The sequence below is a fragment of the Peromyscus californicus genome, unplaced genomic scaffold (assembly GCF_007827085.1).
Source record: "Peromyscus californicus insignis strain IS unplaced genomic scaffold, ASM782708v3 Scaffold_4__1_contigs__length_199733344, whole genome shotgun sequence".
NCBI classification, from domain to species: domain Eukaryota; kingdom Metazoa; phylum Chordata; class Mammalia; order Rodentia; family Cricetidae; genus Peromyscus; species Peromyscus californicus.
This window is the reverse complement of record NW_026294562.1, coordinates 83,086,423-83,107,811: the sequence shown is the minus strand read 5'-3', so window position 1 is coordinate 83,107,811 and position 21,389 is coordinate 83,086,423. Positions and strand designations below refer to the sequence as shown.

Sequence of the window (21,389 nt, the reverse complement as noted above, 5' to 3'; positions counted from 1 at the left end):
ATGTATGTGTATTATCAGTGTCAGATGGGGAAGAAAAGGAGAAAGCAGGAGAAAAGTATTCTAGAAAATAAAAGTTGAAAATTTGCCAGATTTGTTGAAAACATCAAATGTCTTATGCAAGAAATCAACAAATCTTCAATAAGATAAATTGAAGTCCATACCTAACATGTTATAGTAAATTCTAAAAAACCACCACTTTTCTCCCTGGCCACCATAGGCTTGTAGCCATATCATAATGCAAAAAGGTATTCAGTCCCACTTCAAAGTCCTAATAGCCTATAACAGTTTCAATACTGTTTAAAAGTCCAAAATTCAAAGTGTCTTCTGAGATTCATGCAATCTCTTAACTGCAACCCCTTGTAAAATCAAAATTTTATATATATATATATATATATATATATATATATATATATATATATATATATATATAATAATGAGGAAATACTGCACCAAAGCAAAGCAAGACTGAAAACCAGCTGAGCAAACTCCAAACTCTGCATCCAGGTCTGATGTCAAGCACTCTTTATTCAGATCTCCCAACTCTTCCAGCTTTGTTGACTGCAACACATTTCTTTCCCTTTGGCTGATTCCACTCCTTGTTAGCAGCTCTTCTCAGTAAGTATCCCATAGCTCTGGCATCTCCAACATCTTAGGACCTCCAGGGCAATCCAGGCTTCTTTGCCTTCACAGCTTTACGCAATGGCCTCTCTAGACCTCCATGCAGGGACACCCCTACCATATGCCCAGCCTCAGTGGCTTTCCTTAGTTAGGGCAATTCCATAACCCCTTTCTTCTATCCTTGACTCTAAAGCCAGAATCACATGGGTGAAGGTGCCAAGTTCTGCTGCTTGCTGGGACTGGAACATGGCCCTCTCATCCAATTACATCTTCACCATCTTTCTGGTTTTTATGGTTTCCTTCACTACCTAAGCTTGGCTTTCCTGAAACTGGATTTGTAGACCTGGCTGGCCTCAAACTTAGAGATCTGCTTGCCTCTGCCTCTGCCTCCTGCCTCCTGCCTCCTGCCTCCTGCCTCCTGCCTCCTGCCTCCTGCCTCCTGCCTCCTGCCTCCTGCCTCTGCCTCTGCCATGCTGGGATTAAAGGTGTGAACTACTATGCCAGCCTACATTTTTCTTTCACTCCTTCTCACAAGTTGGAAACTCAGCTGAGTGGGGTCTTGCCCTAAGGTCATCGCTCCCTTCATTCCATCTCACAACAGGCTTCTCTTTAATCTGCTTATCTCCATGAACATAGGATTTAGCTCCATCCCACTTCCTGGGGTCCCTTTGCTCCTTAAACTGTACACTTCATATTTTTCCTTGCTCAACTTGCTCCTTTTCATTATAGATCTTCACAAGAGGAACACTAATAACCACATGACAAAGTCAATACTAGGCTTTTTTGAGATTTTCCTCTGCCAACGGAATTAATCAAAAACTCTTCAATTCAGTCTCAGGCAGCTTTTTTTGGACAAGGGCAGAAAGAAGCCACATTCTTCACCAAAATATCGCAAGACTAGTCTCTAGGTCACATGTTAATATTTCTCTATTCTGAAATCTCTTGAGCCAGGCCCCCACAGTTCAAGTCACCCTCAGCACCACTGTCCCCCATGCTCCTACTAGTATGGCCTAGTAGTAAGCTCCACTTACAGCATTCCACAGCTTTCCTAACCCAAAGGCCCAAAGTCCACATTCCTCCAAATAAAAGCATGGCCAGGCCTATCACAACAATACTCCAGTCCCTGGTACCAACTTCTGTCTTAGTTAAGGTTTCTGTTGAGATGAAGACATAGCATGACCATGGCAACTCTTATAAAGGAAAACATTTCATTGGGGCTGCCTTACAGGTTAGAGGTTTAATCTATTATTGTCATAGCAGAAAGCATGATGGCACACAGGCAGACATGGTGCTGGAGAAGCAGCCAAGAGTTCTACATCTGGATCAGCAGGTAGCAGGAAGAGAGAGACACTGGGCCTGGCTTGAACATTTAAAACTTTAAAGCCCACCCTCAGTGACACCCTTCCTCCAACAAGGCCACATCTATTTCAATAAGGCCACACCTCCTAATAGAGCCACTTTCTGGTGACCAAGCATTCAAATCTACGAGTCTACTGGAGCCATTCCTATTCAAACAACCACAAGTGTTAAAGAAGAAGGGACATGTAAAAGTCTCTACTAATATATTTTTACTGTTCCCTTAATAAACAAAATATACTACTACATTATAGTGGTAACACATACAGATACCATGTGTAATCAATAGTATCAGAAAGAAGGGCAGGGGAGCTATACAGAGGTCACAATCATTCACTTCTCTGGAATTAAATTACTATGAATTTGAAATAGCTCCAAAACAACTATAAAGATAAACAAAACCCATTGGCAGTCAAGAGTGAGGGTGTGTGCCTGTGACCCAGTGCTTAAGAGGTAGATGCAGGCAGATAAGCAGTTCAAGGTCATCCTTACTACATACCAAGTTCAAGGCATCTAGGGTTGCATGAGACCTTATCTCAAACAAACAAGCAATAGTGAGGAAAGAATGAAAGAATAAAAATATTACGGTAGAAATGTTTACTCAATGCAAAAGAAAGCACCAATGGACTTAGAGGACTAAAGAACACAGGCACAAAAGTCAAAAGAAGGTGGCAGCTGGAAACCCAGCTGCATCAATAATTGTATTAAATATGGATTATTTGCTTCAAAATCCAGGAGGCATGCAGGAACAATAGCAATGGCCTGTGTTGTTTCAGGTGTCTCTTAGATGCCCCAGAAAATGCTGGATAGGGTTTCTCAGACCTGATCCTGGAAGAGCATTATTATCCCAAATGGCATAACTTCATTTAAAATAAAATGATATATATACACATATATCATATCATATATATATAATTTTATGTAAATACAAACTAATATGATTCCCTATGTATTTTTGAAATATCCTTAGTGTTTAGTTTTTCCACCTGCCTCTCTCTCCCCCTATAGTTGAATCCCTTCCCCACCTTTTCCCATTCTCCCATTCATAGCACCTGTGTCCTGCTTTTTCCCCCCTTCTGGCACTCCTTCCTGACCTCCGGTCCCTTTTTACTGTCCTGGTTTCTAGGGTTACTATAGGTTATACATACACATTTGTCTTTCTGGGTTTGGATTACCTCACTCAGTATAATATTTTTTTTTTGAAGATACCACACAGGATTTGAAGGCAATGACCTGGGACGGACCCATCAGCCTCCTCCTTAGGACTAGCTCTCACAGTATCAGAAGGGGATATGCAAGCTGTCAAGGGAGAAAAGCCCTACCCAAATGTAAAGCGCATGAGCCATAACAATGGCCCTCATGACAGGAGGTCCCGAGGGTACAATAGTGGCACTTTATCTGGGGGGTAGCCAACTGCTGTCTGGTTGAATGTATGGTGTTGCTAGAGTTTTCCTGCCTGGCCCACAGTCAGGACAAATCTCTCTCACCCGCCAGTCCCAAGCCGCTTAAACCCAATCAAATAAACACAGAGACTTATATTGGTTTCAAACTGTATGGCCGTGGCAGGCTTCTTGCTAACTGTTCTTACAGCTTAAATTAATCCATTTCTATTAATCTATACCTTGCCACGTGGCTTGTGGCTTACCAGTACTTTACATCTTCCTTATCCTGATGGCGGCTGGCAGTGTCTCCCCCTCCAGCTTCCTGTTCTCTCAATTTTCCTCTTTGTTAGTCCCGTCTATACTTCCTGCCGCAGGCTTCTTGCTAACTGTTCTTACAGCTTAAATTAATCCATTTCTATTAATCTATACCTTGCCACGTGGCTTGTGGCTTACCGGTACTTTACATCTTCCTTATCCTGATGGCGGCTGGCAGTGTCTCCCCCTCCAGCTTCCTGTTCTCTCAGTTTTCCTCTTTGTTAGTCCCGCCTATACTTCCTGCCTGGCCACTGCCAATCAGTGATTTATTCATTGACCAATCAGCAACACATTTGACATACAGACCATCCCACAGCAGTATGGCCTGCACAACAGGAATTCTTGCCTGGTACTGTACACCTAGCCAACTACCCATGGCTGGAGAGGCTATGGATCCTATAGGAAAACCTACTACCACCATTTTACTAAGCAAACAAAATTTCTAACTGTATTCTAAATACTCACCCTTATACTCACAGATAGGTGTAGTTTTTGCCACTCACCAAAGAAAATTCTTTGTGCAACATGTGGATTCTATTACAGAAAGTCCACAACTGCACAAAATGCTAACCCCGACTGATACACCTGCAACACAACTCCTACATCTAAGGCTCAAAGAAAATTGAGGAAAAGAGAGCAGAAAGATTGTTTAGAGCCAGAGGCCCAGGAAATATGCTATTCATGCCCCCTGGACATGACACCATGACCCTCAACAACATGGTTACCTGAGCAAGACTAGCACAATGAATTGACATGCTAATGAAAACAGGGGAAATTCCATATGGTCCCATCCCTATACAAAAAGCTACAGGTGGTCAATAACTGCTGAGAGATGGAGAGAAGAGCTCATACATCAGTTGTTCAATCCCAAGTGGTCAGCACTGGACACTTACATATGGGCAAAGCAAAGTGGTCTTGGTAGCTTATATATACATATACATATACATATATACATACATTTATACATATGTGTGTATATGTGCATGTGCAAGTAACAATAACAAAACACCATGAATTTGGGAGTGGGATACTGAAGGAGCTAAATGGGGGTGGAAGTGATGTACAGAGGTAATGTTCATATATGAAGTTCTCAAAAATAAAATTACTTAAAAATTCAGATCATTGGTCTATGTAAAAAAGGATTGCCAGATGGGATAAAATATTAAGCTTCATCACTATAATACCTTTCTTTAGGAGACACAGGTTAAATGCTAAAGTGGAAATACATTGACAGTAAAAAGAAATTGTATCATGCAAATAGCAATGGTAAGAAAGTTGGAGTGGAAATCCAAATGTCAGACAAAACAAACTTTTAAACAAAATCTGACTAGAAGCATAGAGGCATACTTTATAATTACTAAACCCAGGAGTGGAAGGTCCATGATAAAAACTAGATGTCAGAAAATGATAGTTTCATTTTAGAACAACTAAAATTAGGGTAATTTGTTTATTATGAAAACTTTGTAACAATCATGAAAAGGGATCAGATTCCAGGACAACAGGGGCACTTTATGACCATGGTCACTCTGGCTGTTTTCAAACAGAATTTATTGATAGGGAATCCAGCAAGCCTGCAGTCCCAGCTACTTGGGAGACTGGGGTAGGAGGATCTCTTGAGCCCAGGAGTTCAACAGACCACTCTGAGCAACATAAGATCCTTTCTCGAAAAAGATTTGAGTTATCACATTTAACATGATATTTCTCCTTATTAAAATTAACCACTCATTACAGCTGCCTAAGGCTGTATTACCATCTGAACCATTTTGAAATTATTTTAGGTGACTGTGTACTTTTTTATTCCAAGCAAAATTTAAGTTCTTCAAGGATAACAGTTTTATGGTGTGGGTTTTCCAGTTTAAAAGGTGTGTGCCCGAATCTATTGCTGTGAACAGGCTGTACTATAAATAGTAACTGTTGACAAGTGGCTGGTGGTGGTACTAGACTGTCCCTATGTTACACTTTCATACCTTTATTACTCCAAGTTATTATCCCTTCTCCACTAAATAATAAAAAACACAATATTCAGATTAAACAGGAAAAATGCTGTAAACTATTTCTAATATGATCCCAAAAGTGGCCAACGAATATTTTTTTTGTAATCTACAACATTAGTGAACAAACCATGTAGAGATTTTGGCCAAGTTGCTAATGAGCATGTTTTCTCACAAAAGCTGTTCTGTTTGATAATCTGCCTGATTCTAGGTCTCTATCCCCCAACCAGAGGAGAGGCCTATGTTTACGGATATGACATCTCACAGAATATGGCACAAATCAGGAAATCCTTGGGCTTGTGTCCTCAGCAGAACCTGTTGTTTGATCACTTGACAGTATCAGAACACCTTTATTTCTACTGTAGGGTGAGTCAAGGAGGTCTTTTCCTCCTCATTCATTCAGATCACCAACTACCAATATTCTTACTCTTATAAAGTTTAAGAAATGATTTTAGATTAATTTTCCTCTAAACTTAAGGAATGGAAAGGGGGATAAACGACTCTGGAGTTGATGTGAGGAAGGAGCTACTGTGAGATATTTGTAAGATCCAGAGGTCAGGAGGACTGGAGTGAAACCTTACTTCAGGACAGCTATGCTCAGGAACCCAGAGCGGCTGGGCTTGCCTGCGCAAGATAGAGCCAGTCAAGACCCCAGCATAGACTGTAGAGGGACTCATAAAGCCCTGCCTCTGGATGAGGAGCTTTGGCAGTTGATTGCTGCTGAATAAGAAAGGTGGCTGCTGGTAGGTGACTCATGCTCCAGTCGACAGCCCCACATGCATCCACAGACAGACAGCACTGACTTCACTCAGTGGGTTATGAAAGTCAGTGTGCAGTTGGGAGGGAAACATGGTAGGGAGTGCTGAGAGGGGTCAGAAGAGGAGGGGAGAGATTGATACGATCAAAATACATTATATACACATATAGAAATCTCAAAAACAGAAAATGATTTTCTAAAGAAACTTCTAAGACTAAAGTTGAAAGTGCTATACAAGCTCTACCTCCTTCTTTTAGGTAAAAGGGGTACCTCAAAAGGTGTATCTTGAGGAAACTAACAACATGCTGTCAACTTTTAACCTGCTGGAAAAACATGACGCATTTTCGAAGTCACTGAGTGGAGGAATGAAGCGCAAACTCGCCATCATTATAGCACTGATAGGGGGCTCCAAGGTAAAGGGGACAAACGAATTCTGTACTGTGGCTGATTTAAATATCCAGTGACACAAACCTGAAAGCTGACATAGATTTTAACACTGAAAGCAGCTCAGATGGAATTCACACTGTCAACCTCATTGGTATAAAATGACCATGGATTTGGTTTTAGTACAGAAGTCCTAGTTTTATGTAAACTTACTATCTTTGCTCAGTTGAACATTTGGTTTAAAAATAAAAATAAGAACAAGCCCAGCAGTGGTAGGACACCCGTGGGACCAGTGCATTTTTACATAGTCATAGAATTGTTCTGTCTCTAGGTGGTGATACTTGATGAGCCAACATCCGGCATGGACCCAGCCTCAAGGAGGGCCACCTGGGATCGCCTTCAAGCCTATAAACAGGACCGTATCATCCTGCTGACCACCCACTACATGGACGAAGCTGATGTGCTGGGAGATCGCATTGCTATCATGGTCCAGGGAACCTTGCGGTGCTGCGGCTCTTCTGTCTTCCTGAAAAGACAATATGGTCCATTTCATTTGATTATTCTTAGGGTGGTTGTTGCCTTAATAATATTCTTTTAACCTAATTCCTATTAGTTTTGTATATATAGTCAAAACTTGAGTGATCCCTATGCTGTATTCAACTAACATTCAGCTGTAAGTCCTTTGAATGGTGGTTCTATTTTCTTCAAAATTATCTCCCATTTCTGTGTTTTTTGTATTGTCTGGTGCTGACACTCATTTCTCTCATATGATTTCTAGATAAATATGATCTAATGCAATTGTCCATCAGTGAGATTGTGAGTAGATACAGAGCTATAGAAATAAAAATCAGAGGGGGGTAGATAACTTTCTAATTTTCCTGGTGATTTTCTTTTTTCTTTCTTTCTTTTTTTTTCTTTCTTTTTTTTTTTTTTTTTTTTTGGCTCTTTGGTGTATGCTGTTTAATTCCCTCACAATTCTGAAGTCCCCAGCCTTTTTCTGTTACTGATTTTTAACTTCACCATGTTTTTGTCTAAAAAGATCCTTTGCCTATCTTTTAAAATCTATACTTGATTTGTAGTTCTGTGTTCTATTCTGGAGATGGTCCCATGGTCACAAAAGAATGGGCATTCTGCTGTGTCAGAGCACTCCCTACTTCTGTCTTTTGTGAAGCTTCTCTTTTTTCACTGTGAAGACCTGTGAGAGGTCTCTAGACATGCCTAACGCTGGTGAACTCTCAGGTTTTGCTTTTCTGCTATGCCTTAGCTTCTGGGTCCACCTCTGTGTTGTTTTATCCCTGGCTAAGCATCATTTCATGCTACTTATGTACCCAGAACCTTTTGACCAGCTGCTAAAGCTTATATGCTGTGTTGTTGAATATGTAGACTTTTGTTGAGGATGTATCTTTCAAGAATTTTGTGCTCTCTTCCAACATCCAGTTGGAGCATTTTGTTCATCGAGACCCACTTTTTACTTTTTCTAATGTGTGTCTAGGTTACCATCCACTAAGCATATTTCAGTTCTACTGCCAAAGCATGAGCCCCATGGAGTCTTCATTAAATATCCTGGATGATCATCACTGGTTCTCCACTTTGGTTTAGCTATGTGAGCTCTAGTCTTTTGTGAGGTGATAAAGGGATAAAAATGTAAATCCAATCACATAGAATTCCTCTTGGTGTTTATATACCCTGTCACTCAGCAAAGACTAACGGAGACACCCTTATAAGGTTTCTGTGATTACTTCTTTTAATGTTTATTTGTGTGTGTACGTGTTGTGTGTGTACTGGTGTACATGCTTATGTGCTCACACATAGAGACCAAAGGAAGACACTGGGCATCTTCCTCTATTGTTCTCTGCCTTATTCCCGAGACAGAGTCTCTCAGTGAACCAGAATCACATAATGATCTCCCAGGATCTGGCTGTCTTCACCCTCCAACTCTGGGGTTATAGGCACCAGGATCTACCTGTCTTCACCCTCCCACTCTAAAGTTAGAGGCATGCATGACATGCTGGATGTTTATGTTGGTGCCAGGGATTCAAACTCAGGTTCCCACACATGCATGTCTCTCTAGTTCTGGTTTCAGAGCTATTTCGCTGCAGAGCTCTGCACTCAAATCATCTTCACAACTTGTGGCTGTAGTCTGAGTCTTCCCTCACTCTGATTTCCAACTTCTCGATTCAGATGTGGCACTGGAAGCTGTTGGTATTCCCCTTTGCTGCACCTCAAAGCAAAAGTGGTATGATCGCACATCTCATCTCGTCTTCATCTCACAGGCGTGGACACCCTCAGCCACCTCTTGTCTGCCAACTGAAGCTGTGCATTCACATTTGCCCATTTCTTTCCGATGGTCACAGTGGAAGTTCTGTTAGGATACACTGACATCATTGGGCCATGAACTAAACTCATCCTCATTTCTTATGTTTTCAATGGATATACAATTTTTGTTTGACAGCATTTTGATTGATTTTTCAGGATGGAATTTTACAAGGACATGTTGAATTCTCCAATTATTTTCTACTTCATGATAACTGTGATTTTCCACTTGTGGTCTTCTCTGTTCTTTTACACTTAACATTTTGAATTCCCATTTGGATCACTTTTAGTGATCTTTTTTTTCAGAGTTATTGATTCTTTCTTTTCCTCTTTCTACTCTGCCACTGAGACTATTAAGTGACCCCTTTATTTGTACTTTTCTGCTGTTCCCATTGGCTTTCTTTTATAGTTTTCATTAGTCTGAAAAATGTCTGATTGACATAACACCTTGTTTTCCTATTTCTAGTAGATTGGTTAATATATTTATCATGGTATTTTACTGTCTTTATCCTGTAATTTCTACATCTAGGCCAATCTCTGCTTCTAACTTTCCATAATATATAGTATTATGTTTATTATATATACTTGCTTATTTATTGGCATAGTTTATAATTTTTATGAACAAAATGACAGTAGAAACTAAAGTATGTAATATTTATCTCAAAGAAGCATATAACCTTATCTTTGTCAGGCATGTTTATGAAAGACAAAGTCAACAGAATCTATATTTGGGCAATCCTGCAATGTGGTACAGCTTTGTGTGGATTCTGCTCATCATTGTCTTCAAATGTTTTAGGAAGGAAACAGAATGTTACTGTTAAGAGAGCTTGAGACATGAGCTTCCATACATATAGGAAGATGGTACTCCCTTCAGGCTGTGACCCAATCACAGGCCTTCTGACTCTGGCATATCCTCCTTGATTTCCTTACCCACCTCATTAATTTCTTCAGTACCCTGCTTCTCACTTGCTCTCTTGTGCTCCCTCTCTCCTTCTCTCCCTCCCTTCCCCCTTCCTTTCTCAAAGGACTCTTGTCAGGTGATGGGCCCAGATATCCCAGAGGTACTTCCCTTAGTTCTGCTGCCCAAGCCTAGGGTACCAGAATGTCATTGCTAGGAGCACAGATCCTAGAGTACCATGGAGGGATTTCCCACACCTTTGGGAAGATTTGTGAAGAAGGAGGAGAAAGAAGAGGAGTCTAAAGTGGAACAGTGAGAGAAGAAAAAGGAGGAGGTGCAGGGTAGTGGGGAGGAGATGATGACAGAGTGTAAACATAGAATATTCAGCAAAGATTTCTCTGCTGTGAAAATCTCTGAAGGAATAAATGTCATTCAATTTATGTAGTTTCTGACGTATAACATGGACCCAGGAATCATCTGTTCAATGAATATTAATCTTGATTTCCCTAATTTCAGCATCAGTAGAAAGAGAGGTCAGGTAGCTTTTAATGTTATCTCTGCTCTATCTGATTTTATAATCCAGAACATCATTAATCCCTTGTAGACCTATTTACAATTATATCATTAATTATGACCATATTGCACAATGCTGTGCTTCTTAGAGTTGTAGTCAAATAACTTGTGACATACTCTATCTTCTTCTAGTTTATCCAAACCACAGAAAGCAGGTATGGCCTCATGAGAATATGGGAAGTACAAAACCATTCAATTTGCTTTTCTGAATGTGTTTTCTCAGGTATTGGATACCACGTAGTCATGGTGAAGGAACCTCACTGTGACACTGATGAAATCTCAAAACTGATCCATGACTATGCATCAACAGCCACTCTGAAGACTAATGTTGGAAATGAGTTATCTTTTATTCTACCTCTAGAATATACTCAGAGGTATGGCTATAGAGAATGCTAACCAGTTGGTTTTTAAAGACTTATAAATAATTGTTTTTCCTTGTTTCTTCTGGCTTAGCAAATATTGTTTATTTAAGGAGTCAAAACTTCTGTTATAATGGCCACTTGCACTGAAGAGACAGATGTCACCTGCTTATTATAGCTTCCCAGGGTTGACTAGTGATGTTGAGTGTTTTGTTGTAAATAGAGTCAATGTGACTACTCGTACATGGAGTGAAGAAAAGTACTAAGATAATGAAAGGGTAGTGGTAAAGTGCTTTGCTAGCATGCACAAGGCTCTAAATTCAATCTCAGAGCATGCATACAAACTCCACCACTCCCCATAATAACAGCCTTCAAAACTAGGTATGGTGATACATACCTGCAATCCTAGAATGAGACATGAAACAGGATTATGAGTTTGTTGCCAACATGAGCCATAAAGTGAGACACTGTCTCAAAAATATAATGAAAAATAACTAGGACAGTTTAAATGGTGGCTCTTGGAGTGAAGATGACAAAAATCCACCAGGAATAGGCAGCTGGTGTGTGATCCAACAGTGTGTGATCCACGTACAACCTTACAGTGGCCAAGCTGGTGTGTGATCCAACAGTGTGTGATCCACGTACAACCTTACAGTGGCCATGCCTCCAAAGAATAGTGACTCTCCTTTGACTGTCAGCCATCAACTGTCAAGCTCCTCATAGAATATCTTAATCGTTTTATTAGAAAATCAAAATTATATGTAGCCAAGAATAAAGTATCATGGAAAACAATCTACTATGACAGTTTGTTGTTGTCTTGCTTTGTCTGTTTGTCTCACCTTTCTGAATTAACAGAACAGAAGCATGAATTTATAATAAGCATTGAAGTGTTGGTGAGGGGATATCACTTTCAAATAAAAAGAATTAAGTAGGAAAATCATCTCCTTTAGTCCAAGCCTGTTTTCTTCTCCTACTTGAGGTTTGAAGCTCTCTTTACTGCTCTGGAAGAGAATCAGGAGAGACTTGGCATTTCTAGTTTTGGCGTCTCTATCACTACCATGGAAGAAGTCTTCCTTAGGTTAGTAAGTGTATACAGGAAAAGGGAAATCCTCAGAGGGAAAGACTCTTGACAAACTTGGAGATTGTACACGTTAGAAATTTAAGCATGACAAGGGTTGGAGGTGTGCTGGTGTTTGGGAACTAACATCACTCTTACTTACTGGGTCACCATTAAACAATAACCCAAGAGGCCTTTGGAGTCAGGGGTTGCAACTCACATTCTTCAAGCAAGGGATAGTGGGATAAGTTGAAATGACCAGCTTTGTTTGTTTTTTAATATAGGGTCAGTCACATGCAAGATATCCAAGCTACTCAGTCTCCCACAGTGGGAAGCAAAGAGAACAAAAATAAGGGTGTTCCAAGAAGCACGAGGGGAGGCTTTCCCACCCAGAGTGAAGACCCGCCCACCGTGTTAAACACTGGGGTAAGAACCTTTGCTAAGAAACAGGTGTCTGAAGCAAGAGTTAGGATTCAAGAGTTTCTTTTTGTATTAATACATAAACCAAAAGAATGTAGAGTTCTCAGCCACTGCAGGACCAACATGGTGTGAAGCAGTTGGGACCCCAGCCTAATGAGTGTTTCAATGCAGAGGGATGGACTCCAGAAAGACAGATCCACTTTTTATTGTCACTACCATTATTCTACAGTTCTTGTTTTCTTATTTTTTTCCCACATTGAAAACCCAGAAACTTATCTGCTCCTTCAAGTTGGCATAGCATACTAGGAAGACTGATTTTTCAAATTATCAACTGGGAGTTCTAAGTCTTTCAAGAGGAGTAGCTTCTGTATATGAGATTGTTTCCAAATCAGTGAGGGCCTCACCATGAAAAGCCCGTTTGGGCTGCCAAGCATTTCCTTCCTGGTTTTTGCATCTATAACACATCCTAGTCATAGTAGTTTCCAGCAGTCAGGAAAAATCATCCTGTTGCCATTTTTGGTAACATATACATTAAACTTAAGCACTTCACATACTATGCTATGTCAGAAGTCAGACAAGTCAATGTAAAGAGATAACAAATGTTGAGGGTTCTGTAGACTACATGGTCTCTGTCACCATCACTCAACTATCATTGCACAAGAAGCAGCCACAAGGGTATAGGAACAATATGCTTGGCTGCATTCTAGTAAAGAGTTATTTATAAAAAGGCCATGGTTTGTTGTCCCTTGCCTTAGACTAAATGGATGATCATATTATTTGGTGCCACATTATATGTTTGGGGACTCCTCCAAGAACTTATTTACTTACATAAGCTGTGTGTGCTTAAATTGTGTGTATTTATGCCATAAAACTTTCACACCACAAAAATTCAGAACATCGATGTCAATGAATATCAGTGTGAATGATGTATTGAGGTCTAAGGGTTGCGGTAATGCTCTTTCTCTCCTCTTTGCTTAGTGTTCCCTCTACTGTCAGCAGTTCCACGCCATGTTCATAAAGAGGATGATGTACAATTGGCGAAACTGGAATATACTTTTGGTGCAGATACTGGGACTTGTCATCTCTGCTCTCTTTCTCCTGAAGTCTCATGACCTTAGTTATGAAGATGAGAAAACAAGGCTAATGAATTTGGATGAATATGGTCAAACTATTGTGCCTTTTTCTACTTCTGGGAAATCTAATTTGATGACAAGTCTCTTAACACACCTTGAGAATATGCTAAAACCTGGCAACCACAAGCTTAAGGAAGTACAAGGTGACACTAACTTAGAAAGAAACAGAAAGTTGTCTTTTCAATGATGTCCCTGGGTCACTTCCAAAGAAAAGTCATAATATAACATGTTAACTTGGTCCATTCTTTTCCTGACACCCATTATACCACAGAGAAAATTAAACAATAGCAATGTCCTTATTAAAGCTACTGGTCTCAAAAGTTAATTGGTATTGGTTGCACTTTGACTGTGAGCATTTACTGTTTCTTTCTAGTTAAACACACTAGATAGATAGATAGATAGATAGATAGATAGATAGATAGATAGATAGATAGATAAAAGGAGGTGCCCAAGTACAAGTTTTATGAAATTGAGCACAGTTGTACTTTTTGGGCACAATGAAAGACAGCATGAAGTTGTGGCCTCCAGTTCTGAACTTCAGTTTTCTTGTAGTGATAACTGTTCAGTTGGAACCTCCAGCTTGCCTCTGTACAGTCTGAGAAGCCCCATTCCTATCTCTTTCTCTCTCTCCAAACCTCGCCTGCCCAGAGAGTCTCCAAACAAAGGAAAGGTGCCAAAAGCCCAGTTCTGCATTCTTGGCAACTATTGCAGCTTCCTCCCTGATGCCACCAGCCTCCCAAGTCCCCACCTAAGTGCTCAACTTTTGACCAGACTTGGGCACAAACACAGCTTGTGGCAGACACATCATCACTCCTCACCTACACTCTATAAAATCTCCCTGCTTTACTTCAGGGCACAACTTCTCTGGCCTCATTCTTTGAGGCCAGTGAACCTGCCTGGGAGTTACTTTGCTCAATATACCTGTTATACTTCTGTTTGGCTTGATCTGGCTTACTGTGTTGGTGGACAAACTTATTATGGGGGGGGAGGCAGAAAATCTATTAATTATACCTAAAACAAGAATCCTGAAGACTGTCAGGGCAGGGTACTAAAAACACAGCAATAAATTTTACATTTTCTCTGCAGAATACTTGTCATTTAATTTGAGCAATCCTTTTATTCACAATAATAGATGAGCTGAACTTATCCCTTCTACCTGGAGGCTGAGAAAGAAGAATCACAAATTCAAGGCCAGTCTGGGCTACACAGTGAGACTCAAACAAGGCATAGGATTTAGTTCAGTGGAATAGAACTTGAATACTATGCATGAGGCCCACATGGAGAGGCTGACGGGGAAAGGGAGAGAAAGAAATAAGCAGCTGTTAACCAAAACCACACGGAAAAGATACCAGATGAAAGCAGTATCGTGACTCATGAAAAGATTGGTTAGATTGAAGGATGTTTTGTACATTAAAACATCAAATAAATAACTGAATATGCTATATTTTATTAAGAACAAGGGTAGAAACACAACAGAATAATATAATAGACCCACCATTATCACCTGCCTTCAATGAAATGTTAATATCTGTTCCTTTGCTGAAACTTAGTCAAGTACAGAGAAATATCTTTATACTTTCTCAACCCAACTTTCTTTTAAGAAATTGACACATCAATTTTTAAATTTTGTTCTAATTATCTTAGTCACAGACCTTTCATAAGTATGTTTTATTAAGTTTTGTATTGTCTCTATATTTAAAAATGCATATAAAATTTGCTGTTTATGATAAAGAATTGACATTAAATCCTTTAGAACTTGCTTTCTTTGCCATAGACAATAGAAAAATGTTTTCCAGTGGGGAAATAGATTCTAGGTAATTTTGGATCTGTTCTTTTCTTTTGAAATGATCTATGCTTTAGCAACACTAAATATTTTTAATTCTTAAGAATTTCATAATGATGTACAACAAAATACAAAAATATAAACCACCTATTTTCCCCCTCCAATTCCTCACATATCTTCCCAACATATTCCTCTCACAACAATATTTTTCTTTATAACCCACTAAACCAATTAGTGCTTCCCATATGTGCATGCGTGGAACCAGCCTCTGGACCATGGGAAGCCTACCAGTGGCCACACACTCAAAAAGTAATTTCTGTCCCCTAGAAACTATTAATTGCTAATAGCTCCTCAGTAAAGTATGAGGTATAGAGATCATCTACCCCATCTGTGTTGGAATTCTGACTGGCTTGATCTTGTGAAGGTCTTGTGCAGGCGATCACAGCTGCTGTGAGTCCATGGGTGCAACTGCCACGTGGTGTCTAAAAGACAGCGTTTCATAGCACTCCTCCCCATCCTCTGGCATTTGCACTCTTTCTGCCTCCTCCTCCGAGATATCCCCTGAGCTGTGGTTAGAGGGTTAATATAGATGCCCCATATTTAGGCTTGAGCATGCAATCTCTTATTCTCAGCAAAATTACCAGCTGTGCATCTTCCCCTTGACTGGTGCCCACTGCAAAAAGAAGCTTCTCTGGTCAAGGCTGAGTGACCTCAGGTCTATTGGTCTAAACGTAAATATTTAGACATTAATTTGACAGTATGACTATTTAGCAAAATAAAAATAGCACGTTTTATCTGGACCTCCCACTCCATGGGCTTTTGACCAGTAATTCAGTACTATGCGTGAAATTCCCTCCTGTGGAGCCGATCTCAAATCCAATCACAAAGTGATTAGTTACCCCATAACAATCATGGCACTACTGTACCAGTGGTTATATCTTGCCTGATAGGTCAGTTTGTAGCATGCAGTCCAGTGCTGGGGTAGACCATTGTCTTTTTTCCCCTCACCAATCTCTACAGCACCTGCTAGCACTACGAAGGCTAGCCAATAAGCGGGGGGGGGGGGGGGGTCCCTGGTCCATTGGGGATTCATTTTTCTCTGTCCTATAGACAAATGTGTAGCATCTTCAGTGATATGGTCTTATTGTGACATTAGGGTGGGTGACCAAGGGCAGTGGCAATAGTTGATTTGGAGACTTCTGGGGCTTTGCTGCCCAGTTACTTACAGGTAATGCAATAAGTAAGTCAGACCTTGCACTGAGACTCATTTCCTGTCAATTCTGGGAGCAATGCAGCACCATGAATTGACAGAACGTGAGCTCTGGAAGAGTATTCTAGCATCGTAGTAACTTAGGAAGCACTGCCTGCCTTCTTAGACAGAACAAAACTGCCTCCCCTTCATTCATTTAGAAGCATGGCTCACTGGTGGGCTTCATCACACCAAATGGCAACTGTGCATTAGTTATCTGCCTCTCAACAGAAATTGTGAGGAGGTGAGAACCTTCTCTGAATCTCTAGTTCCTAACCCAGTTCCTGTCACGTAACAAGCATACAGATCAACATCATCTTCTCATATGCAATATTGGGAAAACACCGAAAAAGGGGGAAACTACAGTCAAATCAGCTGTGGCGTTACAGTGGCAGTCTAGGCAGCAGAACAAGAATAACAGGGCTAGAGGAAAGAGGATGTGTTCAAAAGATACACTAAGTGGATTGCATAGATTTTATTCTCTATATGTGGAAGAGAGTCAGAATAAGTACCATTTAGCTGTATTGTTTTGCTAATATTTTATTTTGTGGTTTATTAGATTTACAAAATATTGAGACACATTGTGCACTGATGGAACCTTTAGCAAAGCTACAATATGAAAATGGAGTCAGGCTATTGAAATACAGTTAACATAAAGAACATTTCCACCACATTTTTCCTTCCTGTTGCCCTCACTACCACACTAACTTCCTGTCTAGTCCCGCCCTTATCCCGGAACTACTAGTCTCTACTCTGTTTCTGTAGATTGATCACTTCAAGAGTGATATAAAAATGGAATCACACAGTGTATAACATTTTGGAATGGGCATTTTCACTTAGCGTGATTTTGTGATAATTGTGTGTATCCAACGTTTGTCTCTTTAATGGCTAACTACTTACTATTCTTTCACATGGGCATACCACAGTTTATTTAGCCATTCACTCATTGAAAGACATCTGAAGTTTTCCCAGTAATATGTAAATGACCCAGTTCTTCTGTACCTTAAACTTTTTCTTCATAGACTTACTTGAGTATGTAATTTTGGTTAGCCAATGGGTATCATGTATAGTATTTGTTTTCACACATTGAGCCAGCCTTATATTCTTGAGATAGATTCCATTTCTCAGGGTACATAATTCTTTAAATGTTAGGTTTGTATTTCTTGGATGTTAAGGTAATTCTAGCCTGTAAAATGGGTTAAGAAATAGATTGGGGAATAGAAGACAAGTGGTTTGAAAATAATAAGGATAATGAAGTGCTATTATAAATGACTCTACACACACCTTGTGGTGAATCTGATGTCAGTTTTACTGGGATTCGCCCATAGCTGGTAAAACCCATTTCCAAGTGTGCCCATTAGGGTATTTCCAGAATAGATCAGTGTTACAATCAGTAGACACAGTGAAATAATCTGCAAGCTGATACCCATGTGGGTGGGCATCATCCAACCCACTGCAGGGCTGTGTGATCCTTATTTGGGGCTGGACGACATTTGTCCAGCTTAGTCTGTCTCCTCCTCACTACTGTGCAGGGCAGGATACTGGGGGCTTATGGAGCTTTCCCACCACTTAGAAGGGAGCAGACTGTTGGGCTCCCCTCCATGCTTTTATTCCTCTTAGGGTCTGGACCAAAAACTGTTGTTGCTTTCTAGCTCTGCCCTATTCTCAAAAGGTGATTTTAAAAATTGTTCACCTAGTTTTTCCATTTTATCAGAGCAGAGTTTTGTGACCTCTGTGATGTGAGTGGCATTTCTTACCAATCTGTTAAAGACAGGTAGGTAAGTTGAAGGAGTTACATAGGGCTGTGTTTTCTCAGCAAAATTATAGTCTGGGTTATAGTAAATACAATGAGAAATCCTGGAATTTAATGATGGAATAAAGTCCCAAGGATAACAGCAAAATTTTGAAATAATTATCTTGACAAAATTTAATGAGGTGAAAACTGCAATTATTTGTTCTTGGATGCCATACATTAGTGTGATCTGTATGTCGGATTCACTGACCAGTATTGTATCTTCGCCCTAGGTGACCTACTCAAATACTTGGAGAGAAATGAAGAATGCATCCATTCATGTATTATTGCACTTTCTATGGAGGTGGTTGCAAATAGAACAGAGCTTACTGTTCTGTTCAACAATGAAGCTTACCATTCACCATCTCTGTCCCTGGCAGTTTTAGACAACATTCTTTTCATGTCACTTTCTGGTGCTGATGCTTCCATAACGGTCTCCAATAAACCTCAGCCATACAATCAGGCTAAGAAAAGTCTAGGGTATGTTTTGTTCCATGTTTTTACTTTTGCACTTGAAATGCATTCTTCCCACCCTATCCAATTATATTTCTGTGATTAAAAATAGCCATTGATGGAAATCTGCATCTTCTGATTTATCTTTTTTTGTTTCTTCTATAGAAGTATAGAAGGAAAGGTGGTTGCCTTAAAAATCCAGCTGGGCATGGCTCTTTTGGTCAGTGGCTTTTGCCTCCTGACAGTGACTGAAAGAACCACCAAGGCAAAGCACATGCAGTTTCTGAGTGGGGTCCCTGTCCTTGTGTACTGGCTTTCTGCTCTCATGTTTGACTTCATCATCTTCTTCATTTCTTGCTGCCTACTACTGGTGAGTGCCAGACAATGTTTGTGAGGGTTTATTTTCCTTTGGTTCCACAAGAAAAATCCCTCTTCTAACTGATGTTCTCATAAACATAGCTATGCCAATAAACAATCTTTGCTCATTATCTTATCAAGCACATTTCAGCACTGGAATGGTGGTGATGATCTGGAATCTCAGCACTTGGGAGGTGGAGAAGTGAAGGTTAGGAGTTCAAGTTCATCCTCAACTACATACCTAGTTCAAAGTCAGCTTGGGGTGCACAAGAACCTGTCTAAATAAACAAGTAATCCAAAAGTCTTAAGGTAGACTAAGAAAATAACTTCCAAGTGCTTTATTAAAGGAAGTAGCCTTCCTTTGTCATAGTACAAGTGTATCTCTGAACTGATTTCCCAGTGTTTCCTTTGAACCTTTTGCTGAGTTCTAAAACTGTTGAAAGTAGAACGCTTCTTACTGTGCTTCATACTTCATCCTAGCCAGCTGTGTTAAATTTTGTCTCCCAGTATTCTGAACTAGACTATTGCCACCTTTCCTAGCTTTAAGTCTCCATCAATTTATCTTAAACCTTTGTTCAAATATTTGTTAGTATAGCTATTACAAAAAAATACGACAAACTAAGTAGTTTTCCAAAAATTGGAAAACTTTCAACCTGTTGGTGATAATCAGAAAGATGGATATTGCCAAGAACAACATGGCAGCGTTCTCAAGGTATTCAATGGTACTACCCTATAATTAAACATCCCATTCGTAGATGTAAGAGATAGAACCAGAATCTCAAAGATACATCATCTTCCTACTTTCACTATATACTAATCACAGCAGTCAAAATGTGGAGGAGACCTTATGACCACCAACAGACGCATAGAGAAAGAGAATATGGTATCTGCATGCAATGCAGCATCAGTTACCCTTAGAAAGAAGTTGCTCCTCACATTTGCTGTTACTGTAGATGAAGGCAGAAGATATTTACACAAAATACAGCAACCACCCAAAGCCAAACACTGTGTGATTCTACTTTACAAAATATACAAAACAGTCAGATTCCGAGAATCAGAGTGTAGAATGGTGGTTTCCAGGCCTTTGGAGAAGATTCAGTCAAACAAGATTTCAATTTAGGTCTCTCTAAATTTACGTTTCCTTTTCTGGTTTTCCATGTGAATTATAAGTAACAAAGAAGGAGGTTCTGGAATGACTGTGAGAAGTAGACTAGAACTACAAAAGCAAGGAATATCAATGAGAGGCAACTGATGAAATATGAGGAAAATGTTTAGAGAAATCATCTATTTTCTAGGAAAGCTGGTAGCTGTCGTTAGTATGAGAGTCTCCTGGTTCTGTATATGAATTTTTTTAGTTTCTTTTTTTTTATTTAAAAGATTTTTTTCCATTTTACATACCAACTACAGCCCCCCCCACCGCTCACCCCCCACTTTCCTCCCACCCCCATCCACTCCTCAGAGAGGGTAAGGCTTCCGATGGGGAGTTAACAAAGTCTGGCATATCAAGTTGAGGCAGGACCAAGCCCCTCCCCCTGTATAGAGGCTGAGCAAGGTATCCCTCCATAGAGAATGGGCTCCAAAAAGCCAGTTCATGCCACTAGAGATAAATCCTGGTCCCACTGCAGTGGCCCCACAAACTGCCCAAGCCATATAACTGTCACCACATTCAGAAGGCCTAGTTCCGTCCCATGCAGGTTCCCCAGCTGTTGGTCCAGAGTCCATGAGATCCAACTGTCACAGCTGTCTCTGTGGGTTTCCCCATCATGATCTTGACCCCCCCACCACCACCTTGCTCCTACAATCCCTCCTCCCTCTCTTCGACTGGACTCCAGAAGCTCCACCCAGTGCTTAGCTGTGCGTCTCTGCATCTACTTTCATCAGTTACTGGAGGAAGGTTCTATGATGACAATTAGGGTAGTCATCAATCTGATTACAGGGGAAGGCCAGTTCAAGGATCCTCTCCACTACTGTTTGGAATCTTAGCTGGGGTCATCCTTATGGATTACTGGGAATTTCCCTAGCACTAGGTTTCCCCCTAACCCCATAATGGCTCCCTCTATGAAGATACCTCTTTCATTGATCTCCCTCTCTGTCCCTCTCCCAACTCAACCATCCCGTTCCCACATGTTCTCCTGCCACCTCCCCTTACCTCCACCACCGCCCCTCACCATGCTCCCAATTTACTCAAGAGATCTTATC

The 21,389-nt window shown here is 40.3% G+C and overlaps 1 protein-coding gene across 1 annotated transcript in view; it reads left to right on the top strand.

Moving 5' to 3' along the window:
• Positions 1-21,389, top strand: part of LOC128125730 (phospholipid-transporting ATPase ABCA3-like) — an 84,229-nt gene that overhangs the window by 37,097 nt on the left and 25,743 nt on the right. The window contains exons 11-18 of the mRNA XM_052763379.1: positions 5,874-6,028; positions 6,677-6,832; positions 7,135-7,345; positions 10,811-10,961; positions 12,288-12,429; positions 13,402-13,699; positions 18,614-18,860; positions 18,999-19,203. Of these exons, the coding sequence (XP_052619339.1) occupies positions 5,874-6,028; positions 6,677-6,832; positions 7,135-7,345; positions 10,811-10,961; positions 12,288-12,429; positions 13,402-13,699; positions 18,614-18,860; positions 18,999-19,203 (1,565 nt within the window). The remainder of the gene's footprint in view (positions 1-5,873; positions 6,029-6,676; positions 6,833-7,134; positions 7,346-10,810; positions 10,962-12,287; positions 12,430-13,401; positions 13,700-18,613; positions 18,861-18,998; positions 19,204-21,389) is intronic.